The sequence below is a fragment of the Macaca mulatta genome, chromosome 8 (assembly GCF_049350105.2).
Source record: "Macaca mulatta isolate MMU2019108-1 chromosome 8, T2T-MMU8v2.0, whole genome shotgun sequence".
In the NCBI taxonomy this organism is placed as follows: domain Eukaryota; kingdom Metazoa; phylum Chordata; class Mammalia; order Primates; family Cercopithecidae; genus Macaca; species Macaca mulatta.
The window spans coordinates 140,482,047-140,506,203 of record NC_133413.1 but is presented as its reverse complement, the minus strand read 5'-3'; the positions used below and the strand labels follow the sequence as shown (position 1 = coordinate 140,506,203).

Here is a 24,157-nt window from a genome sequence, read left to right as displayed (position 1 = left end):
TGTTCCCGAGGCTGGAGTACGGTGGTATAATCATAGCTCACTGCACCCTTGAACTTCTGATCTTGAGCAATCCTGCTGTCTTTTTGACACAACGTCTCACTCTACTGCCCAGGCTAGAGTGCAGTGGCGCAATCTTGGCTCACTGCAACCTCCACCTCCCTGTTTTCAAGCGATTCTCTTGCCTCAGCCTCCCAAGTAGCTGGGATTACAGGCGCCCGCCACCATGCCCAGTTAATTTTTGTATTTTTAGTAGAGACAGGGTTTCACCACATTGGCCAGGCTGGTCACGAACTCCTGACCTCAGGTGATCCACCTGCTTCGGCCTCTGAAAGTGCCGGGATTACAGAGGTGAGCCACCATGCCCAGCCAAGACTGTTAAATTAACAGATGTTCTGGATAATGAGACTGGGCACTTGGTAGGCATCTTAACTCAGAGAAAGGATGTGTTAAGTAAAAGAATGATAATTCCAATCTCAAGAAGGTTCTTTAACATGCTTAAAAGAACTAACCTTTTAAGCTTTTAGAAAGGCAAATGACTGATATACTAATTACAGTTCATTTCCATCTATTCCTGAAGCCAGGCCTCTAGAATCAGGCGTTATATAGCCCTTCTCAATAGCATGTGAATACCTGTAAGTATTAATTCTGCATTTCATACATATTTGCTATAATGTAGACTTCCTACCTTAGACAGGCTCTGGCTTGGAACTAATAAACTAGCAGATAACCTGCGCAAAAATAGCATGGTGCCTGGCATACTGAGAGCCTCAATAGATGCTTGTTGATGAAGGGTTGGTGCCACAGAGAAAATTGAATCAGTTGCTCCCTTGCCAACAGCTAGGTGAAGAAAGAGACTAACTACTCTCATTAATGAAAGTATGTGCAGTAGTTTGAGAGTAACAAACTAAGGCAGAGCAGTCTGTGTCAAGCCAAACCATGGCTGCCTGGACAGCTGTGAACTCCTGAAAAGCCTTTCAAGCATCACCTTCTCCTCTTCCAAGAAGCCTTCTTTTCTCTGCCATACAAAAGAGACTGTGGTCGGGTGTGGTGTCTCATAACTGTAATCCCAGCACTGTGGGAGACCAAGGCAGGCAGATCACCTGAGGTCAGGAGTTCGAGACCAGCCTGGCCAATATGGTGAAACCCTGTCTCTACTAAAAATACACAGAATTAGCCAGGCGCTGTGGCCTGTGCCTGTAATCCAAGCTACTCAGGATTCTGAGGCAGGAGAATTGCTTGAACCCAGGAGGCAGAGGTTGCCGTGAACCAAGATCACACCACGACACTTCAGCCTGGGCTACAGAATGAGACTCCATCTCAAAAATACATACATACATACTTCTTAAAAAAAGAGAGAGGAGGGTGCCCAAGATGGCCGAATAGGAACAGCCCCAGCCTCCAGCTCCCAGCGTGAGCGACACAGAAGACGGGTTATTTCTGCATTTTCAACCAAGGTGCCAGGTTCATCTCACTGGGGCGTGTCAGACAGTCGGTGCTGGTCAGTGGGTGCAGCCCAACCAGCGAGAGCTGAAGCAGGGCGAGGCATCAACTCACCTGGGAAGCACAAGGGGGAAGGGAATTCCTTTTCCTAGCCAAGGGAAACTGAGACACGCAACACCTGGAAAATCGGATAACTCCCTCTCTAATACTGCACTTTACCAAGGGTCTTAGAAAACGGCACACCAGGAGATTTATATCCCACACCTGGCCCAGAGGGTCCCACACCCATGGAGCCTCCCTCATTGCTAGCACAGCAGTCTGAGATCTAACTGCAAGGCAGTGCATCTCCCCCTCCAAAGGAATGCAGCTCATCGCCAGCAACGGAACAAAGCTGGACAGAGAATGACTTCGACGAGTTGAGAGAAGAAGGCTTCAGTCGATCAGACTTCTCAGAGCTAAAGGAGGAACTGCGTAACCAGCGCTAAGAAACTAAAAACCTTGAAAAAAGAATGGATGAATGGATAACTAGAATAATCAATGCAGAGAAGACCTTAAAAGAACTGATAGAGATGAAAACCATGACACGAGAACTACGTGACAAATGCACAAGCTTCAGTAACTGACTCTATCAACTGGAAGAAAGAGTATCAGTGATTGAAGATCAAATGAATGAAATGAAGCGAGAAGAGAAGTGTAGAGAAAGAAGAGTAAAAAGAAATGAACAAAGCCTCCAAGAAATATGGGATTATGTAAAAAGACCAAATCTACGTCTGATTGGTGTGCCTGAAAGTAGCGGGGAATATGGAACCAAGTTGGAAAGCACTCTGCAGGATATCATCTAGGAGAACTTCCCCAACCTAGCAAGGCAGGCCACCATTCAAATTCAGGAAATACAGAGAACGCCACAAAGATACTCCTCAAGAAGAGCAACTCCAAGACGCATAATTGTCAGATTCACCAAAGTTGAAATGAAGGAAAAAATGTTAAGGGCAGCCAAAGAGAAAGGTCGGGTTACCCACAAAGGGAAGCCCATCAGACTAACAGCAGATCTCTGGGCAGAAACTCTACAAGCCAGAAGAGAGTGGGGGCCAATATTCAACATTCTTAAAGAAAAAACTTTCAACCCAGAATTATCCAGCCAAACTAAGTTTCATAAGTGAAGGAGAAATAAAATCCTTTACAGACAAGCAAATGCTTAGAGATTTTGTCACCACCAGGCCTGCCCTACAAGAGATCCTGAAGGAAGCGCTAAACATGGAAAGGAACAGCCGGTACCAGCCATTGCAAAAACATGTCAAAATGTAAAGTCCATCGATGCTAGGAAGAAATTGCATCAACTAATGAGCAAAATAAGCAGCTAATATCATAATGACAGGATCAAGTTCACACATAACAATATTAACCTTAAATGTAAATGGACTAAATGCTCCAATTAAAAGACACAGACTGGCAAATTGGATAAAGAATCAAGACCCATCAGTTTGCTGTATTCAGGAGACCCATCTCACATGCAGAGACACACATAGGCTCAAAATAAAGGAATGGAGGAAGATCTACCAAGCAAATGGAAAACAAAATAAAAAGCAGGGGCTGCAATCCTAGTCTGATAAAACAGACTTTAAACCATCAAAGATCAAAAGAGACAAAGAAGGGCATTACATAATGGTAAAGGGATCAATTCATCAGGAAGAGCTAACTATCCTAAATATATATGCACCCAATACAGGAGCACCCAGATTCACAAAGCAAGTCCTTAGAGACTTACAAAGAGACTTAGACTCCCATACAATAATAATGGGAGACTTTAACACCCCCACTGTCAACATTGGACAGATCAACGAGACAGAAAGTTAACAAGGATATCCAGGAATTGAACTCAACTCTGCACCAAGCGGACCTAATAGACATCTACAGAACTCTCCACCCTAAATCAACAGAATATACATTCTTCTCAGCACCACATCACACTTATTTCAAAATTGACCACATAGTTGGAAGTAAAGCACTCCTCAGCAAATGTACAAGAACAGAAGTTATAACAAACTGTCTCTCAGACCACAGTGCAATCAAACTAGAACTCAGGACTAAGAAACTCAATCAAAACCGCTCAACTGCAAGGAAACTGAACAACCTGCTCCTGAATGACTACTGCATACATAGCGAAATGAAGGCAGAAATAAAGATGTTCTTTGAAACCAATGAGAACAAAGATACAACATACCAGAATCTCTGGGACACATTTAAAGCAGTGTGTAGAGGGAAATTTATAGTACTAAATGCCTACAAGAGAAAGCAGGAAAGATCTAAAATTGACACCCTAACATCACAATTCAAAGAACTAGAGAAGCAAGAGCAAACACATTCAAAAGCTAGCAGAAGGCAAGAAATAACTAAGATCAGAGCAGAACTGAAGGAGATAGAGACACAAAAAACCCTCCAAAAACTCCATGAATCCAGGAGCTGGTTTTTTGAAAAGATCAACAAAATTGATAGACTACTAGCAAGACTAATAAAGAAGAAAAGAGAGAAGAATCAAATAGATGCAATAAAAAGTGATAAAGGAGATATCACCACTGACCCCACAGAAATACAAACTACCATCAGAGAATGCTGTAAACACCTCTATGCAAATAAACTAGAAAACCTAGAAGAAATGGATAATTTCCTGGACACTTACACTCTCCCAAGACTAAACCAGGAAGAGGTTGAATCCCTGAATACACCAATAGCAGACTCTGAAATTGAGGCAATAATTAATAGCCTACCAACCAAAATAAGTCCAGGACCAGACAGATTCACAGCCAAATTCTACCAGAGGTACAAGGAGGAGCTGGTACCATTCCTTCTGAAACTATTCCGATCAATAGAAAAAGAGGGAATCCTCCCTAACTCACTTTATGAGGCCAACATCATCCTGATACCAAAGCCTGGCAGAGACACAACAAAAAAAGAGAATTTTAGACCAATATCCCTGATGAACATCGATGCAGAAATCCTCAATAAAATACTGGCAAACCAAATCCAGCAGCACATCAAAAAACTTATCCACCATGATCAAGTGGGCTTCATCCCTGGGATGCAAGGCTGGTTCAACATATGCAAATCAATAAACGTAATCCAGCATACAAACAGAACCAAAGACAAAAACCACATGATTATCTCAATAGATGCAGAAAAGGCCTTCGACAAAATTCAACAGCCCCTCATGCTAAAAAAAACTCAGTAAATTTGGTATTGATGGAACATATCTCAAAATAATAAGAGCTATGTATGACACACCCACAGCCAATATCATACTGAATGGGCACAAACTGGAAGCATTCCCTTTGAAAACTGGCACAAGACAGGGATGCCCTCTCTCACCACTCCTATTCAACATAGTGTTGGAAGTTCTGGCTAGGGCAGTCAGGCAAGAGAAAGAAATCAAGGGTATTCAGTTAGGAAAAGAAGAAGTCAAATTGTCCCTGTTTGCAGATGACATGATTGTATATTTAGAAAACCCCATCATCTCAGCCCAAAATCTCCTTAAGCTGATAAGCAGCTTCAGCAAAGTCTCAGGATACAAAATGTGCAAAAATCACAAGCGTTCTTATACACCAGTAACAGACAAACAGAGAGCCAAATCATGAATGAACTCCCATTCACAATAGCTTCAAAGAGAGTAAAATACCTAGGAATCCAACTTACAAGGGATGCAAAGGACCTATTCAAGGAGAACTACAAACCACTGCTCAGTGAAATAAAAGAGGACACAAACAAATGGAAGAACATACCATACTCATGGATAGGAAGAATCAATATCGTGAAAATGGCCATACTGCCCAAGGTAATTTATAGATTCAGTGCAATCCCCATTAAGCTACCAATGAGTTTCTTCACAGAATTGGAAAAAACTACTTTGAAGTTCATATGGAACCAAAAACCCTCATTGCCAAGACAATCCTAAGCCCAAAGAACAAAGCTGGAGGCATCAGACTACCTGACTTCAAACTATACTACAAGGCTACAGTAACCAAAACAGCATGGTACTGGTACCAAAACAGATATATAGACCAATGGAACAGAGCGGAGCCCTCAGAAATAATACCACACATCTACAGCCATCTGATCTTTGACAAACCTGACAAAAACAAGAAATGGGGAAAGGATTCCCTATTTCATGAATGGTGCTGGGAAAATTGGCTAGCCATAAGTAGAAAGCTGAAACTGGATCCTTTCCTTACTCCTTATGCAAAAATTAATTCAAGATGGATTAGAGACTTAAATGTTAGACCTAAAACCATAAAAACCCTAGAAGAAAACCTAGGTAATACCATTCAGGACATAGGCATGGGCAAGGACTTCATGTCTAAAACACCAAAAGCAATGGCAGCAAAAGCCAAAATTGACAAATGGGATCTCATTAAACTAAAGAGCTTCTGCACAGCAAAAGAAACTACCATCAGAGTGAACAGGCAACCTACAGAATGGGAGAAAATTTTTGCAATCTACTCATCTGACAAAGGGCTAATATCCATAACCTACAAAGAACTCAAATTTACAAGAAAAAAACAAACAACCCCATCAAAAAGTGGGCAAAGTATATGAGCAGACACTTCTCAAAAGAAGACATTCATAATACAGCCAACAAACACATGAAAAAAGGCTCATCATCACTTGCCATCAGAGAAATGCAAATCAAAACCATAATGAGATACCATCTCACACCAGTTAGAATGACAATCATTAAAAAATCAGGAAACAACAGTGCTGGAGAGGAGGTGGAGAAATAGGAACACTTTTACACTGTTGGTAGGACTGTAAACTAATTCAACCATTGTGGAAAACATTGTGGCGATTCCTCAAAGATATAGACCTAGAAATACCATTTGACCCAGCCATCCCATTACTGGGTATATACCCAAAGGATTATAAATCATGCTGCTATAAAGACACATGCACATGTATGTTTATTGCAGCACTATTTCCAATAGCAAAGACTTGGAATCAACCCAAATGTCCATCAGTGACAGACTGGATTAAGAAAGTGTGGCACATATACACCATGGAATACTATGCAGCCATAAAAAAGGATGAGTTCGTGTCCTTTGTAGGGACATGGATGCAGCTGGAAACCATCATTCTCAGCAAACTATCGCAAGAACAGAAAACCAATCACTGCATGTTCTCACTCATAGGTGGGAATTGAACAATGAGATCACTTGGACACAGGAAGGGGAACATCACACACCGGGTCCTATTGTGGGGAGGGGACAGGGGGAAGGGATAGCATTAGGAGATATACCTAATGTAAATGACGAGTTAATGGGTGCAGCACACCAACATGGCACATGTATACATATGTAACAAACCTGCACATTGTGCACATGTACCCTAGAACTTAAAGTATAATAAAAAATAAATAATAAATAATAAAATTTAAAAAGAGAAACTATGGGCTCGGCATGGTGGCTCACACCTGTTATCCCAGCACTTTGGGAGGCCGAGGCGGGTGGATCACGAGGTCAGGAGATCGAGACCATCCTGGCTAACACGGTGAAACCCTGTCTCTACTAAAAATCCAAAAAAAAATTAGCCAGGTTTGGTGGAAGGCGCCTGTACTCCCGGGTACTCAGGAGGCTGAGGCAGGAGAGTGGCATGAACCTGGAGGCAGAGCTTGCAGTGAGCCGAGATTGCGCCACTTCTCTCCAACCTGGGCCACAGGGCAGACTCCCCTATGGTTTCTTCCTCATAAGGCCCAATCCTGCTCCGTACTTGTCTCATCCTAACATTGAGCCAATCTTTCTGATTTTCAGAGTCTTCAACTGAAAAATAAGGATTAGATGTCTACCTTGCTTAGAGAGCATGAAATAATGTCTGTGAAGTGACTGGCACATAGTGAGCATTCAGTAAATACAAGTTTGTTCAATCCTCTTGCATGTGTTCATGTTAACAAACATTCTGGGCACTGGAAATGTAAAGAAGGAAGAAGTACCTCCCACTCTTAGGGCTCCAGAGAAAGAGGACACAGTAGAATATGCCCCTGGGGCCAGTTAGGGAGCATTCCTGGAGGAGCAGGAAAGAGAAGTGCTGTTCACAGCTTCAGAGAGAGGATTAGGGAAGTCTTCAATGCACTCTTCCAGTTAGGAGTAGAACTCCTCAAGGACAAAGGCTGTGAATGAGCTGCCTTTGCATCCCTGGTACAGAGTAGGATGCTCATTATTGCTCGTCGAATGCATAAACAACAGCAGAATCAGTGAAAACGTGTACAGCAATAGGTGGCCAGGGTAAGGAGGGGACACTTGTAAAACTAAACCAGATGTCCATAGGTATTATAGTTGACTTGCTGAAAATCTAATAAATGTTTGCAGCAGTTGTGCCCAGACACAGCTGTGTGTGCATTTTAGACATTTCTCCAACTTTCCTTGGAGATCTGTGGCAGTAGATAGGAAAAAGAGTAGAAAGGGTGAAGACTTGCTCAGTGTATGACAGCGCCTGCCACCATGAAAGCGCACTACTGCATGATTCAGACTCGCATGGGAAATATTTTCCTATCAGTGGTATTATTCATATATTGATGACTTTACAGTTTCCTGCGGTTTTTTATCTCATGGGAAGACAGTCATTTGAGTGGCTTGATATTAAAGCTTACCATAGGCTGTCACCCTTGATTTGTGTTTTGTTTTAGGGTGTTTTTTTTTTTTGTTTGGGTTTGGTTTGCATTTGGGTTTTTGGCCTTTTTAAATCTTTTCCCCCTGTCCTTCGAAAGACATTGCACGTGAATCACCTAGTGCTGACCCAGAGTATCGTCTGTGATTTTTGCCCTGAATATTGACCTTGACTGAGGCTCTCTAGCTAAGTTACCTGACTGCCAGGGTGTGGAAAGGGAAGCAGAGGAAATCCTTGTTGTGCCTCTGGCATTCAGGGGTGGGTGAGTAATTGTTAAAGAATCAGCCATAAGTCTCTTGAATCCCAGTACTTTCTTCTTAATTATCAGTGTCATAGAAGGAGGTGGAAGGGACAGATGGATAGCTAATGCTGTTTCCTGTGTGGAAATCAGTTGACAGAGCAGTGTGGCACATATCATGGACACCAGCCTGTCCTGTAATCCTGGCCAGCCCTGCTGACTTACTCTAGTGTTCCAGCACACACTACTCCACCATGGCTGTTTCTCCATCTGAATGTGGAGATAACAGCTCCTCCCTTCTACACTGAGTCTTTCTTTGTATAAATATAAGGTTAATTACTTTTTAAAATAATTAACATAAGCTTTCCACTCTTTTTTTTTTTTTTTTTTTTTTTTGAGATGGAGTCTCCCTCTGCCGCCCAGGCTGGAGTGCAGTGGCCCGATCTCAGCTCACTGCAAGCTCCGCCTCCCGGGCTCACGCCATTCTCCTGCCTCAGCCTTCCGAGTAGCTGGGACTACAGACACCCGCCACCGTGCCCGGCTAGTTTTTTGTATTTTTTAGTAGAGACGGGGTTTCACCGTGTTAGCCAGGATGGTCTCGATCTCCTGACCTCGTGATCCGCCCGTCTCGGCCTCCCAAAGTGCTGGAATTAAGCTTTCCACTCTTTTAAGCTTTATGCTATGAAAACCATTAGATCAGTTAGGAGGAATAAGTTCAAAAGATCTGTTATACAACCTGGTGACTCTAGTTAATAATGTACTGTATTCTTGAAAATTGCTAAGAGAGTAGATTTTAAATGTTCTCGCTACAAACAAAAAGATACATACGTGAAGTAGTTCATCTGTTAATTAGCTCAATTTAGCCATTTCACAATGTACAGTTACCTCATCCCATGCCAAAGCTCCAGGAATGCTCAAGTCCCTTATATAAAATGGTGTAGTATTTGCATATAACCTTTACACATTCTCCTGTGTACTTTAAATCATCTCTAGATTGCTTCTTATACCTACACAATGTAAATGCTATGTAAATGCTTGCTATACTATATTGTTTGTTTTTTGTTGTTGTTGGATTATTCTTTATTGTGGGGTTTTTTTTTCCTGAATATATTTAATCCAGGGTTGGTTAAACCTGCAGATGTAGAACTCCCAGATGCAAAGGTCCAACTGTATACTTATTTCAAAACGATGTGTTACACGTAATAAATATATATGTTATCAATTAAAAATAAATTTAAAAAAGAAAACTATAAGAAAGTGATAAAATCTTCATGTGTTTTGTCCCAAGTTGGATAGATACAACTTTTGTCATTACCCTTCCTATGTGGCAGTTTAGAATGTGTAAATTATATTTCTACAGACAACTTTTTCAGAAACTGTCAAGGTAATTTTTAAGCCATCTTCTAGGTCTTTTCTTTTCTTTGAAACTTCAGTTATACTTTTATTTGGTCTCCCAGTGTAAGAAACCTTTGGTTTTTCTGTGTGTAACTAAAAACCAGATATACAAGGATATTGAAAAAACATCTTCCTGACTTACACCATGAATTATCTTTATAGTCGTTGTTTGAAATGCTTATTTCCCAGTGCCGTAAAGAAATAGCACTTGAACATAAATTTAATTTTTTCAGCAAGGCCCTTTTTGTATTTTCTGTAGAAAGCGTACACTTGCCAGCAGTTTTGCCACGAGAATACACCAAACAAATGAGACAGGGTCATTTATAACCTGACATGTCCATCCTATTGCTCTGTCCAGTTTCCACTGGCTGGAACGGGACCTCATATTTTGTATTTGTCCTAATTGTCTAGTAACTTAGAACTTTTTTTTGTTGTTGTTGTTTTTGTTTTTGTTTTTGTTTTGTTTTGTTTTTTGAGACGGAGTCTCGCTCTGTCGCCCAGGCTGGAGTGCAGTGGCGCGATCTCGGCTCACTGCAAGCTCCGCCTCCTGGGTTTACGCCATTCTCCTGCCTCAGCCTCCTGAGTAGCTGGGACTACAGGCGCCCGCCACCGCGCCCGGCTAATTTTTTGTATTTTTAGTAGAGACGGGGTTTCACCGTGGTCTCGATCTCCTGACCTTGTGATCCGCCCGCCTCGGCCTCCCAAAGTGCTGGGATTACAGGCGTGAGCCACCGCGCCCGGCAACTTAGAACTTTTTAAAAGAGGCAAAGGCAGAGAAGAACAAAGGAAGGAGGAAGTAACTTGTGGAATGCTGAGAAAGGTAAAAACACCTTCAAATAAGGAAGAGGAACAGGCCATGACCTGATGCTTGCTTAAACCAGTATAAGCATGCCAGGGCAAATTTTCAGGCTAAATTGTGGGAGCTAAGAACATAAAGTTCATTGATTTCTTTATTATGGCTAGTAGATATTTAAGAATGTTAGCACAGGTCTTTGAATAAATTTTGCTTCTAAGAGAAGTTACTATTTATTCCTAATTAGACAGGGAGGAAAGTCTTTGAAGAAGAACCTCTACTGTACTTTTTCAGTCGTATACTGAGTACCCAGAACGTGCCGGGCCCTGGCATGAGAGCTGTGGAGATAATACAGATCATGCCCTATGGAAGCACACAATCTGGAAAGGAAGAGAAATTGTGGCTGTAATGTATAGTAGAGAATATCTAGTGCCATTAAGCCCTGGAAGCTCGGAGATAGAGCAGGTGTTCCGTGGAAGAGGGGATGGATTAGAGAAGGATTCTGGATGAGGTTACATTTGAACTGACCCTTAAAAAATGAAGATGTATCCAAAATCTGTGGGATACAGTAAAAGCAATACTAAAAAGGAAGTTTATAGCAGTAAATGCCTACATGGAAAAAGAAAAACATCACTGGGTGTAGTGGCTTATGCCTGTAATCCCAGCACTTTGGGAGGCCGAGGCGGGTGGATCACCTGAGGGAGGTTGGGAATTCGAGACCAGCCTGGCCAACATGGTGAAACCCCGTCTCTACTAAAACTACAAAAATTAGCTGGGCGTGGTGGCACACGCCTGTAATCCCAGCTCCTTAGGAGGCTGAGGCAGAAGAATCACTTGAACCCGGGAGGCGGAGGTTGTAGTGAGCTGAGATCGCGTCACTGCACTCCAGCCTGGGTGACAAGAGCGAAACTCCCATCTCAAAAAAACAAAAAAATAAGAATGTCAAATAAACAGCCTAATGACGCACCTCAAGGAACTAGAAAAGCAAGGACAAACCAAATCCAAAATTAGTAAAAGGAAAGAAAAAAGATCAGAGCAGAAATAAATAAAGTTGCAACTGAAAAGACAATACAGAAAAGCAACAACTGTTGTGTTTTTTTGAAAAGATGAAAAAAATTGACAAGCCTTTAGCTAGAAAAGAAAAAAAAGAAGACCCAAATAAATAATATTAGAAATGAAAAAAGAGGCTGATACCACAAAAATACAAAGGTCATTGTAGGAGACTATTATAAATAATGATAGGCCAGCAAATTAGGAAACCTAGAGGAAATGGACAAATTCCTGGAAACAACCACCAAGATTGAACCAGGAAGAAATAGAAAACCTGAACAGATTAATAATAAGTAACAACATGGAATCGGTAATAAAAAGCCTCCCAGCAAAGAAAACCCCAGGACCAGATGGCTTTATTACTTGAATTCTGCCAAATCTTTAAAATTTAAACAACTAGGCCGGATATGGTGGCTCATGCCTGTAATCCCAATGCTTTGGGAGACTGAGTCAGGAGGATCACTTGAGGCCAGGAGTTTGAGACCAGTCTGTGCAATGTGGTGAGACCCTGTCTCTACAAAAAATATAAATAAAAAATTAGTTGGGCATGGTGGCACCTACCTGTGATGCTAACTACACAGAAGACTGAAGCAAGATGATCACTTGAGCCCAGGAGGTCAAAGCTGCAGTAAGTCAAGATCACACCACTGCACTTCAGCCTGGGTGACAGAGCAAGACCCTGTCTCAATCAATCAATAAATAGTAAAGAAAAACTAGCACCAATTCTTAAACTATTCCAAAAAATTGAAGGCAAAGGAATTTTTTCCCAACTCATCCTATGAGGCCAGCATTGCCCTGATACCAAAACCAGACAAGGACACAACAAAGAAAACTACAGGCCAATATCCTTGTTGAACATAGATGCAAAAAATCCTAACCAAATACTAACAAACTGAATCCAACAACACATCAAAAGATAATACACCATGATAAAGTGTAATATATCCCAGGGATGCAAGGATGGTTCAACATCACTAATCAATAAATGTGACATACCACATCAACAGAATGAAGGACAAAAGCCATATGATGATCTAAATGGATGCAGAAAAAGTATTTGATAAAATTCAACATCCCTTCCTAATAAAAACCTTCAATAAATTAGGTATAGAAGGAACGTACCTCAAAATAATTAAAGGCCATATGTGACAGACTCACAGCTAAATCATCCTGAATAGGGGAAAGCTGAAAGCTTTTTCTCTAAGAACTGGAAGAAGACAAGGATGCCCACTTTCACCATTCCTGCTCAGATAGTACTGGAAGTAGTCCTAGCTAGAGCAGTCAGGCAAGAGAATGCAATAAAGGGCATCCAGACTGGAAAAGAGGAAGTCAGATTGTTCCTCTTTTCAGATGACATGATCTTCTATATAGAAAAACCTAAAGACACCAACAAAAACACACTTAAAACTGATGAATAAATTCATTAAAGTGACAGGATACAAAATCAACATGCAAAAATCAGCAACGTTTCTATACACCAGTAACAAACTACCTTAAAAAGAAATCAACCAAAAGTCGGGTGTGATGGCTCACACCTATAATCCCAGCACTTTAGGAGGACGAGGTGGGTGCACTGCTTGAGCTTAGGAGTTTGAGACCAGCCTGGGCAACATGGTGAAACCCTATCACTACAAAAAAAAAAAAAATAGATATATATATATATATACACACACACACACACACACACATATATATATATACACACACACACAAAGAAATTAACCAGGTGTGGTGGCACATGCCTGTAGTCCCCAGCTAGTAGGGAGGCTGAAGTGAGAAGATCACTTGAGCACGGGAGACTGCAGTGAGCTGTGATCGCTGTAACTGCACTCCAGCCTGGGTGACAGAGAAAGACCCTGTCTCATTAAAAAAGAAAAAAAAAAAGAACGAAAAATTGAGAAAGCAATCCCTTTTACGATAGCTACCCCCCCAAAAAAACAAAAACCTAGGAATAAATCTAACCAAGGAGGTGAAAGAGCTCTTCAATGAAACCTTAAAAAACAGTGGTAAAAGAAATTGAAGGGGACAGTTAAAAATGGAAAGACATCATATGCTCATGATTGGAAGAATTAATGCAGTTAAAATGATCATACTACCCAGAGCAATCTACAGATTCGATACAGTCTCTTTCAAAATACTAATGATGTTCCTCATAGAAATAGAAAAAAAGCAATCCTAAAATTCATATGGAAGCACAAAAGACTTCATATAGCCAAAGTAATACTAAGCAAAAAGAAAAAAACTGGAGTCATTACACTATTGACTTCAAAATATACTACAAAGCTATAGTAACCAGAACAGCTTTGTATTGGTGTAAAAATAAACCCATAGACCAGTGGAAGAGAACATAGAACCCAGAAATAAATCCACATATTTATAGCCAACTGATTTTTGATAAAGGTGCAAAGAACATACATTGGGGAAAGGATCCTTCTTTAATTTGCTGAGAAAACTGGGTATCTATCAACTCAAAATGAAGTAAAGACTTAAACATAAGACCCAAAACTATAAAACTACTAGAAGACAACATAAGGGAAACACTTCAGGACATTAGTCTTGGCAAAAATTATATGTGTAACACATCAAAAGCACAGGCAACAAAAAAATAGGCAAAGCAGACTATATCAAACTAAAAAAGCTGCTGCACAGCAAAAGAAACAATCAGAGCAAAGAGACGACCTGTTGAATGCAGAAACTGTTTGCAAACTATTCATCTTACAAGGGACTTTTATATCCAGAATATACAAGGGACTCAATTCAGCAGCAAAATAATAATGATAATGTGATTTTAAAATGGGCAAAGGATCTGAATAGACATTTCTCAAAAGAAGAAGTAGAGGCCGGATGTGGTGGTTCATGCCTATAATCCCAGCACGTAGGGAGGCCGAGGCGGGTGGATCACCTGACGTCAGGGCTTTGAGACCAGCCTGGCCAACATGGTGAAACCCCATCTCTACTAAAAATACAAAATTAGCTGGGTGTGGTAGCATACACCTGTAATCCCAGTTACTCAGGAGGCTGAGGCAGCAGAATCGCCTGAACCCAGAGGCGGAGGTTGCAAGGAGCTGAGATCACGTCATTGCACTCCAGCCTGGGTAACAAGAGTGAAACTCTGTCTCAAAAAAAAAGAAAAAAAGAAAAGAAGATATATAAATGGCTAATAAGTATATGAAAAAATGCTCAACATCACTAATCATGAGAGAAATGTAAATCAAAACCACAATGAGATATTATCTATTTCCAGTTAAAATGGCTATCATCAAAAAGACAACAAATCCTGATGAGGATGCAGAGAAAGGGGAATTCTTATATACTGTTGGTTGGAACGTAAATTAGTACTAATGAAAAACCATATGGAGGTTTCTCACAAAACTAAAAATAACACTATCATACTACTGAGCAATTCTGCTACTGGATAGTTATCCAATGGAAAGGAAATCAGTGTCTTAAAGGGATACCTGCACCCCACGTTTACTGCAGTGCTATTTACAGCAGCCAAGATATGGAATCAGTCTAAATGTCAATCAACAGATGAATGGATGAAGAAAATGTGGTGTATATATACATATGGAATATTATTCCCGTAAAAATGAATGAAATCCTGTAGGCTGGGCACAGTGGCTCACACCTGTAATCCCAGCACTTTGGGAGGCTGAGGCGGATGGATCACCTGAGGTCAGGTTACGGTGAGCCAAGATCATGCCACTGCATTCCAGCCTGGATGACAGAGCAAGACTCTGTCTCCAAAAAAAAAAAAAAAGAAAAAAGAATGAAATCCTTTCATGTGCTGCAACATGTATGAGCCTGAAGGACATTATTTTAAGTGAAATAAGCCAGGCACAGAAAGATAAATACTGCATGTTCTCACTCATGTGGGAGCTAAAACAAAACAAAACAAAAAAGCTCAAGCCTGGACAACAGAGTGAGACCCCATCTCTACAAAAAGTTTTTCTTAAAAAATTAGCTGGGCCTGGCTGGGTGCAGTGGCTCACACCTGTAATCCCAGCACTTTGGGAGGCTGCAGCGGGTGGATCACGAGGTCAGGAGATCGAGACCATCCTGGCTAACATGGTGAAACCCCGTCTCTACTAAAAATACAAAAAAAATTAGCTGGACGTGGTGGTGGGTGCCTGTATTCCCAGCCACTCGGGAGGCTGAGGCAGGAGAATGGTGTGAACCCAGGAGTCGGAGCTTGCAGTGAGCCGAGATGGTGCCACTGCACTCCAGCCTGGGCAACAGAGCGAGACTCAGTCCCCCCCCGCCCGCAAAAAAAAGAAAATTAGCTAGGCCTGGTGGCATGCACGTGTAGTCCCAGCTACTGGGCAGACTGAGGTAGGAGCATCACTTGAGCCCTGGAAGTTGAGGCTGCTGTGAACTGTGATCATACTGCTGCATTCCAGCCTGGGCAACAGAGTGACACTCCGTCTCAAAAAAAAAAAAAAAAAAAGAGCTTATGTTAGTAGAGAGTGTAAGAGAGGTTATTAGAGTCTGGGAAGGGGTTGAGCAGAGGATGGGCCAGATTAATGGATACAAAATTACAGCTAGATGGGAAGGATAAGTTCCTGTGTTCTGTAACACTGTAGGGTGACTGTGGTTAACAGTAATTTAGTGTATATTTTCAAAAAGCTACAAGCGAGGATTTTTGAATGTTCACAACACAAAGAAATGATAAATCTTTGAGATGATGGATATTAGCTACCCTGATTTGATCATTACATGTTGTACACATGTATTGAAATATCACTATGTATCCTATAAATACGTACAGTTGTGTCAACTAAAAATTTTTTAGGCCTGACACGGTGGCTCACACCTGTAATCACAGCACGTTGGGAGGCCCAGGCAGGCGGATCATGAGGTCAGGGGTTCGAGACCAGCCTGGCCAACATGGTGAAACCTTGTCTCTACTAAAAAAATACAAAAATTAGCTGGACGTGGTGGTGGGCGCCTGTAATCTCAGCTACTTGGGAGGCTGAGACAGGAGAATCACTTGAACCCGGGAGCTAGACATTGCAGTGAGCCAAGATCATGCCACTGCACTCCAGCCTGGGCAACAAAGAGCAAAACTTCATCTCAAAAAATAATAATAATAATTGTTTAAAGATGAGAATGTGGAAGTGAAGTGATAACCGGTTATGTCCCTGAAAGTTCTAGCCAGAAAGGATATGATGCCATTTAGAGGAAGGGAAGCAAGCTGTTGTCAAGGCTGAGAGTCTGGTCTTGCTTGAGTCAGACAGAACAGGGTTCTGCCTGAACATAGCTGCTCATTTGCTGTGACTCGCTAAGTTCCTAAACCCTCTGAGCCTTGGGTCTTTTTATCCTTCAGATGGATATAATGATGACAATAATGATATTGATATTTTACAATATAAATTTTAAATACTGTGTTTTAGCTCAAGCACATAATACTCAGTAAATGGTAGCTCCAGAAAATGCAAGATGAGGAGGAAGAGATTTGAAAAGCATGCTGATTATGATTTTAGGAATGAATTTTCATTTTTTACGGTATATATATTTAGGTATAGGTGAATGATTTCCAGGAGATTTTTTTCCGGGCTAAGTGGAGAGATTGCCTTGTTGTTGAGTACTGTTTGGGGAGATATTCTCAAACCACCTTCATAGTTTAAGAATGTATCGATTTCCCATAAGGGAGCTTCAGTGAGAAGAGAATGTCATTTCCTGGGAGAGTCTCAGGAGATAGCTGCCACCTTGTGAGAGACTAAATTGCTGGGCCCAGGAATGTGGGACAAGAGCTTTGGCCTGAAAACTGCCTGTGGGCCTGCCAGAGTGAGCATAGTCACTTCTGCAATGCACTGTCTGGGTGCACTTCCTGAACCCTGGCCGTATGCCGGGCACACTTCTGACATAGACCTCAGTCAGAGGCATCCCCGAGGCTGACATTGAGGTGCTCTGGCAGCACATCAGGTAGGTTCAGTGGCGACCACTTGAGTTGAAGGCACAGCAGAATGTCCAAATGGAGTGACCAAGAGGCTGTTGGAGATGTGGGAAGAGACCCAGGCATAGCCAGGGGTCAGGGCTGAGGATGCTGTCTGTGCGGGGAGGGCCGTTAACAAGGGAGGACGGTGAAGAACAGATCAGAAGACACATTTAGAAACTCCTAGAGAACAGGGCGGGTGAGGAGAGAAGCCACAGAACAGAGTGCCTTGAGGACAGGCCTGTGTCCAGAGCACAGCACCTGACACCCACGAGAGGACCCAGAAGTGCCTCAAGGATGAAGGGTGGTGAAAACAGGCACCAGTAGGTGTCCACAAAAGGACTTTTTTTTTTTCAAGGACTTTTTTTTTTTTTTTGAGATGAACTGTCGCTCTGTCGCCCAGGCTGGGGTGCAATGGCATGATCTTGGCTCACTGCAACCTCCACCTCCCAGGTTCAAGCGATTCTCCTGCCTCAGCCTCCCAAGTAGCTGGGATTACAGGTGTGTGCCACCGTGCCCAGCTAATTTTGTATTTTTTAGTGGAGACAGGATTTCATTATGTTGGCCAGGCTGGTCTCAAGCTCCTGGCCTCAAGTGATCCTCATGCCTCAGCCTCCCAAAGTGCTGGTATTGCAGATGTGAGCCACCATGCCCGGCCTCAAGGACTTTTTCTGATCATGGATTATTTAAAAATAAATATGTGGCTTGCCTTCTCACCCTACAGAACACTAGTCCTGTCATCCACCTCTGTTTAAGGGCGGGGGATGCTTTCTCATGGAAAATACATGCTCCTAGATGATTCAGCTTCTTTGAATGTGACAGCTGATGCTAAACTAACATGTAAACCCTCAGGAAGAATGAGGTGTACTCTGTCTCCTCTTAGAAGACCTTCTAATTATTTAACCTCATTTATTCATAGAAGCTTTGGAAGACTAGACCCATGTTTTTAAGAAGATATAGACAGTTATTTCACATGGTAGCCAATATTAGTGGCAAATGAGGTTTGGGGCACTTTCTTCTTAACTTCCACAGGCCTCTGGCAGAGTTCAGGAGAGAAAATTGCCTCTTAGTCACCTCTGCATCTCTGTCACCACTCACTAATCTTGCCTCCCCACCCTTTTTTGTGTTGCGTTTGATGCTGTGTTCCATTTTATTTTGTTTCCACTTTCTTTATCTTACCAGAATTGCTTTTTTCCTGACTGAAACAGTACTCAGATTTATTTTGCATAAAAGATCCCTTTTAATGCTGTGGGACTGGTTACTAATTTTGGAAGTCTTTCTGAGCTCTTTAAATCTTCAAACATTTTTTAAGTCTGCGTTTCTGGGGTTTTATATATAGTGTTTTTCAACCTTATTTTAACTCATGCCTTGCCAGCGAAGATTTTGTAGCATCTTCCTTTCTGTAGCTTCTACTACAAAACAGTAGATAGGTCTGTGTGTTTGTTTTCCAGGTGTAAGATTATAAAATTGAATATCCCTTTTCACACTTAACACTGTTCCTTCCTACTAATTCTCCCCACTTGTTTCTGATCAGTCACCCTAAGTGAAACGTACTGGCCTCCTTAAGAATTACTGGCCTGGCCAGGCACTATGGCTCACGCCTGTAATCCCAGTACTTCGGGAGTTGGAGGTGGGTGGATCACCTGAGGTCAGGAGTTCAAGACCAGCCTGGCCAACATGGTGAAACCTTGTCTTTTCAAAAAATACAAAAATTAGCCAGGCATGGTGGCACACACCTGTAGTCCCAGCTACTACTTGGGAGGCTGAGGCAGGAGAATCACTTGAACCCGGGATGGGGAGGTCACGGTGAGCCAAGATCACACCACTGCACTCCACCCTGGGCGACAGAGTGAAACTCCATCTCAAAAAATAAAAATAAAAAAATCACTGGCCTAAAAAGATGGAAGTAGTGGTTGAGTCATCTACACAAAACCAGAGAAAAGCCTAGCCCTAATAGAACTCTCCCAGTCTTGTGGGAGAGTCAGGTAACAAATAAGTAAACAAAGACTTAAATAATTAGAGATTATAATTAGCAATATGAAGGAAGTCAGAAGTATATAATGGCATAGGACGTACTAATTCCTTAATTTTTGAAATGATTCAGGAGGTTGGATTTTGCATGGTTTATGGTTACAGGATGCCTCTTTGGTCTAATCTCTCCTGGAGTCTCATACATATATAATGCAGTGTTGCTCAGAGACATGGCTCCAATAGCGTTTTGTCTTTGACAATTTTTGTTTCCTGGAAGGGAACTGCATCTGCTTCAGAAAGTCCCTAGATGGCGATAAAGATGAAATTGCTAGAGAACCTCACCATTGTCTATTATCTATTATCCATTTATTTCCAAAAGGAAAGTTACACTTCCTGATACTGAGCATTTGTTGTTGTTTTCCTCATGTGCCAAGCACAGGAAATGCTGCCCTGGCTTTCAGGAACCAGCAGCATCATTTGATGGGGTGAGTGCCTCGCCAGTCCTGGACACCTGCCTTATCCCAGCTCTGCCCCTCATGGCTTGTAACTTTAATCATGCCTCTGAGTTCTTGGCTGCAAAATTGGGGCAATACTGTCTGACCCACATACTTCACAGAGTTGGTATGAAAATCAAGAGGTATAACTATTAGTATCCATAAACATTTTTTTTTTTAATTTAGACTAGGTGTGGTGACTCACGCCTGTAATTCCAGCACTTTGGGAGGGTCACTTGAGCTCAGGAGTTCAAGGCCAGCCTGGACCACAGAGTGAGACTCTGTCTCTACAAAAGATTTAAAAATTTTTTTAAATTATCCAGATATTGTGATACACCCCTGTAGTCCCAGCTACTGAGGAGGCTGAGGAGGGAAGATTGCTTGAGCCCAGGAGATCAGGGCTGCAGTGAGCTGTGATCGTGCCACTGCACTCCAAGCAGGATGACAAAGCAAAACCTTATCTCAAAAAAAAATTGCTTTAATGATAAACCTAGGAAAAAAGTCGAGAAATAGCATATATAAACACATTTTGAAAACTACAGAGCATTATGCAGATGCAAGGCCATAATAACAATCTTTGTATTGTTATAAAAGTAAAATAGTATCCGAAAGCTGCTGTGCCTGATACTCTAATTAAGTGTTGATTTGGGGCAAGCATCAGGCTTCCATTGTGTATCACATCAGTGAGACAAAGAAGCAAATTATATAGCCTGGCAATTTAAACCTAAAGCAGATGATAATTTTACTGAGATTAACAGTATTTACTTTCAGAACTAGCCTATCTTAGAGAAATGATGGTTTAAGTCAATGTAGTAGGGACTAGTAGTTGACAGTGGGAAATACGAAAGCTTCCTTTATACCAAGGCCAGCAGCTAATTAGATTTTTTTTTTTAAATACAAAGAATGTATAAAGCTCTTTTGGAGCCCTTCTGGATTACTAGATATCTACTAATCTGTGTTAAACATTCAGTGTGACAGTCTTCTTAGCTTGTTTTTGTTTTTGTTTTTGTTTTTTTTGAGACAGAGTCTCACTGCGATGCCCAGGCAGGAATGCAGTGGCATGATCTTGGCTCATTGCAACCTCCACTTCCTGGGTTCAAGCGATTCTCCTGCCTCAGCCTCCCGAGCAGCTGGGACTACAGGCGTGCGCCACCACACCTGGCTAATTTTTGTATTTTTAGTAGAGATGGAGTTTCACCATGTTGGCCAGGCTGGTCTTGAACTCCTGACCTCAAGTGATCTGCCCACCTCAGCCTCTCAAAGTGCTGGAGTTACAGGTGTGAGCCACCGTGCCTGGTCCTAGCTTTTTTTTCTTAATGTTTGCAGAAGCAGTTTTGCCATGAACACAGTTAAACCATACACCTTAAATAAAGCAATAGTAGTGAAAGTGCCCAGCATAGAATACCTGGCACACACCAACCACTTCATTGTCACTTTGAATAAAGAAAATTAAGATCAAATACACTACTCCCTTAACAGCTTTTAAAAACAAACCCCATTTTTGTGTGTATGTGGAATATTACTATCATTTCTGCTGTCTTGTCTTTAGCTCTGGAGAAAGTTGAGTCTTTTTTTTTAGTTTATAAAAATCAGTGTCTAATTTATATAAATGTTGTTCAGGCTTCCAATATAACAGATGGTTTGGTTTCTAGAGCAAAGGGTTTTTGGAGTTCTCTTTTTTCCAGGTAACGCTTTACGTCCAGTTCTTTCTTCATTATTTAGAAAAGCCTTTTTTTTTTTTTTTAAAGAAAAACTTAAGGCAGTTTGCTGACTAAAAGAAAAAGTTGTAGGGAGAAAAATTCTATTATATGAACCATTTCATGTATTTCATGTTTCAGCTTGTGGCCCAGTGAAGGCTTAGCCTGTACCCTGTTCTTTCTCTGTTGATTTTGCTGGTAGTGATGTGTGATTTCTCCCTCAGTAGATTTTGTGATGATTCTAAGGAGTTATTGTTTTAAGATGTGCGTGTGTGTTTATTTTTCCCATTGTACCTAAATGATCTAAACCCAGTAGCATTGTGTTGACTGGCATTTTGTTCCTTAAAGCACACACTCCTCTTACCTTTGTTGTAAATTTTTCTCTCTGTTGCCTAGGCTGGAGTGCAGTGGCACAATCATAGCTCGGTGTATCCTCGAACTCCTGACTTCAAGTGATCCTCCTACCTCAGTCTCCCAAGTAGCTGAGACTACAAGCACACACCACCAGGCCCGGCTAATTTTTTAAATTTTTGTAGAGACGGAGTCTTGCTATGTTACCCAGGCTGGTCTCAAACTCTTGGCCTCAAGCAATCCTCCCACCTCAGCTTTCTACAGTACTGGGATTACAGGCATGAGCCATTGCACCTGGCCATTTTTTTTTTTTAACCAAATTTTTAAAACCCTATATGTGAGTTATTAGATTGATGGACTTAGCCATATCCAGCCTTTTGCTTTTGTCTTTGTGTATCATACCACATTTTGATGTGTGGAAGTGATTGCATACTGGCTGTTTTGTATCTGTGAGACTGGGATTAATCTTCCTGCCCCCATTCAATTTCCTTTCTAGGTCCAACTGGCCCACCTTCAACACTCCCTCTAAGCACCCAGACCTCTAGTGGCAGCTCCACCCTATCCAAGAAGAGGCCTCCTCCCCCACCACCCGGACACAAGAGAACCCTATCCGACCCTCCCAGCCCACTACCTCACGGGCCCCCAAACAAAGGCGCAGTTCCTTGGGGTAAGTTATCCTAAAGTCAGGGCCAAAGCTGCTGGGGCCAGGCAGCATGTGGGGTTCCACTGGGCAGTGGCCCATTAAGCACATACATGCTGGGTGCTGACTCGGGTATATATGACATGATTCTACCTGTCTCTTAAGGCAAAGTAACATTTTGAAAACTATTTAGGCCAATAAAAGCTAAAAGGTGCTGAGCACTTCCTAAATCTTACTCAATTATAATAGCAACTCTGTGAGGTAGGTATTATTAGTCTCTTTTATATATAAGGAAACAGAGGCTCAGAAAAGCAAAGTAATCCATTTTCCTCACAACAGCCGGAATGGTTTTCTTATATAATATAAATCAGATCATCGTCACTCTTCTCCTTAACACCCTTATAAGATTTCCTCCTGAGCTTCAGATAAATGCAAGCTCCCTATACCAAGGCCCACAGGGCCCTGCACGATCGGACTCTTATCTCCCAGACCCTCTCCTGCCACTCTGTCTTGAGGGCCGGCTGCCTTTCACTTCTTGGATACACCATCCGCTGCCTCCTGAGGGCCCTCCCACTGCCTGGAACTCTGTCATGCTTTCTGAACAGCTGCCTCCCTTTCATCCTTGAGTTCTCAGCTGGCATGTCTGTCTCCCTGACCCTCCTCTCCAATGCAGCTCCCTCCCTACCTGTTTTCTCCCAAACACCTTATCGCAGAATGTAAGCTGCCCCACTAAAATGGAAGCTCCATGAGAGCCAGAACCTTGTCTGTCTTGTTCTCACCTGTGTTTACTGGAACCGTGCCTGACACACAGTGAATATTCAGTAATCACTTGAGAATGAATAAATTTGCCCAGAGTCAGCTTGTTAATCACTTCAGTGACATTGATTGCACATGACAAATTCCCATCTACAAGGGACATAATTTCCATCTTTACTACTGGCCTGCTAGCGACTTAGGGGTCACGCCATCACCAAACAGGGTCTTGGCCCATGACAGACAGACACAGAAGCTTTGCTGAATAAATATGTTAGTTTGTGTGTCTCACCTCTTCCTGCTGTGGAGTTTCATTGTTCTTCATAATTTTTGTGTTTCGAGTTTTGGGGGAAAGTTACATTGTCCGGTTGCTGATTGTCACCTGTTCACCATCTGGTCCAGACACCCTGGGTTATGTGTGTGGCAAGCATGTGTCTGCATTTAGCCGTTCATTCTCTGAGTCTGTTTGCTTACTTGAGGCACTTGCTATGCCCCTTGCTTGGGCCTTCTCAGTCCATATGCTCATGGAGCTCATGGTCTAATGCAGTACACATGTGGGTAAATCATTAGAGCACATGTTCTTTACTATCAGGATAGACGTGTTGTCTAAACACTGGAAATGCTGGAAAACTGAGTGTCAGACTTTGGAGGAAAGCCAGGGAAGGTTTAGAGAGGAGGAGACATTGGAGTTTGGTGTTAATGAATTAGTTCCCACAAGCCAGGCAAGAACAATTGAGGTATGTTAGCACGTG

General features: G+C 42.0%; 1 protein-coding gene across 4 annotated transcripts in view; it reads left to right on the top strand.

Moving 5' to 3' along the window:
- The window catches only part of ASAP1 (ArfGAP with SH3 domain, ankyrin repeat and PH domain 1), a 395,945-nt gene that overhangs the window by 333,138 nt on the left and 38,650 nt on the right, over positions 1-24,157 (top strand). For 2 of the 4 annotated variants that reach the window (XM_077944031.1, XM_001084688.4), the window contains one exon: positions 22,509-22,679. The exons of the other annotated variants lie outside the window; for them this stretch is intronic. In XM_077944031.1, the coding sequence (XP_077800157.1) occupies positions 22,509-22,679 (171 nt within the window). The remainder of the gene's footprint in view (positions 1-22,508; positions 22,680-24,157) is intronic. 4 annotated transcript variants of the gene reach the window in all.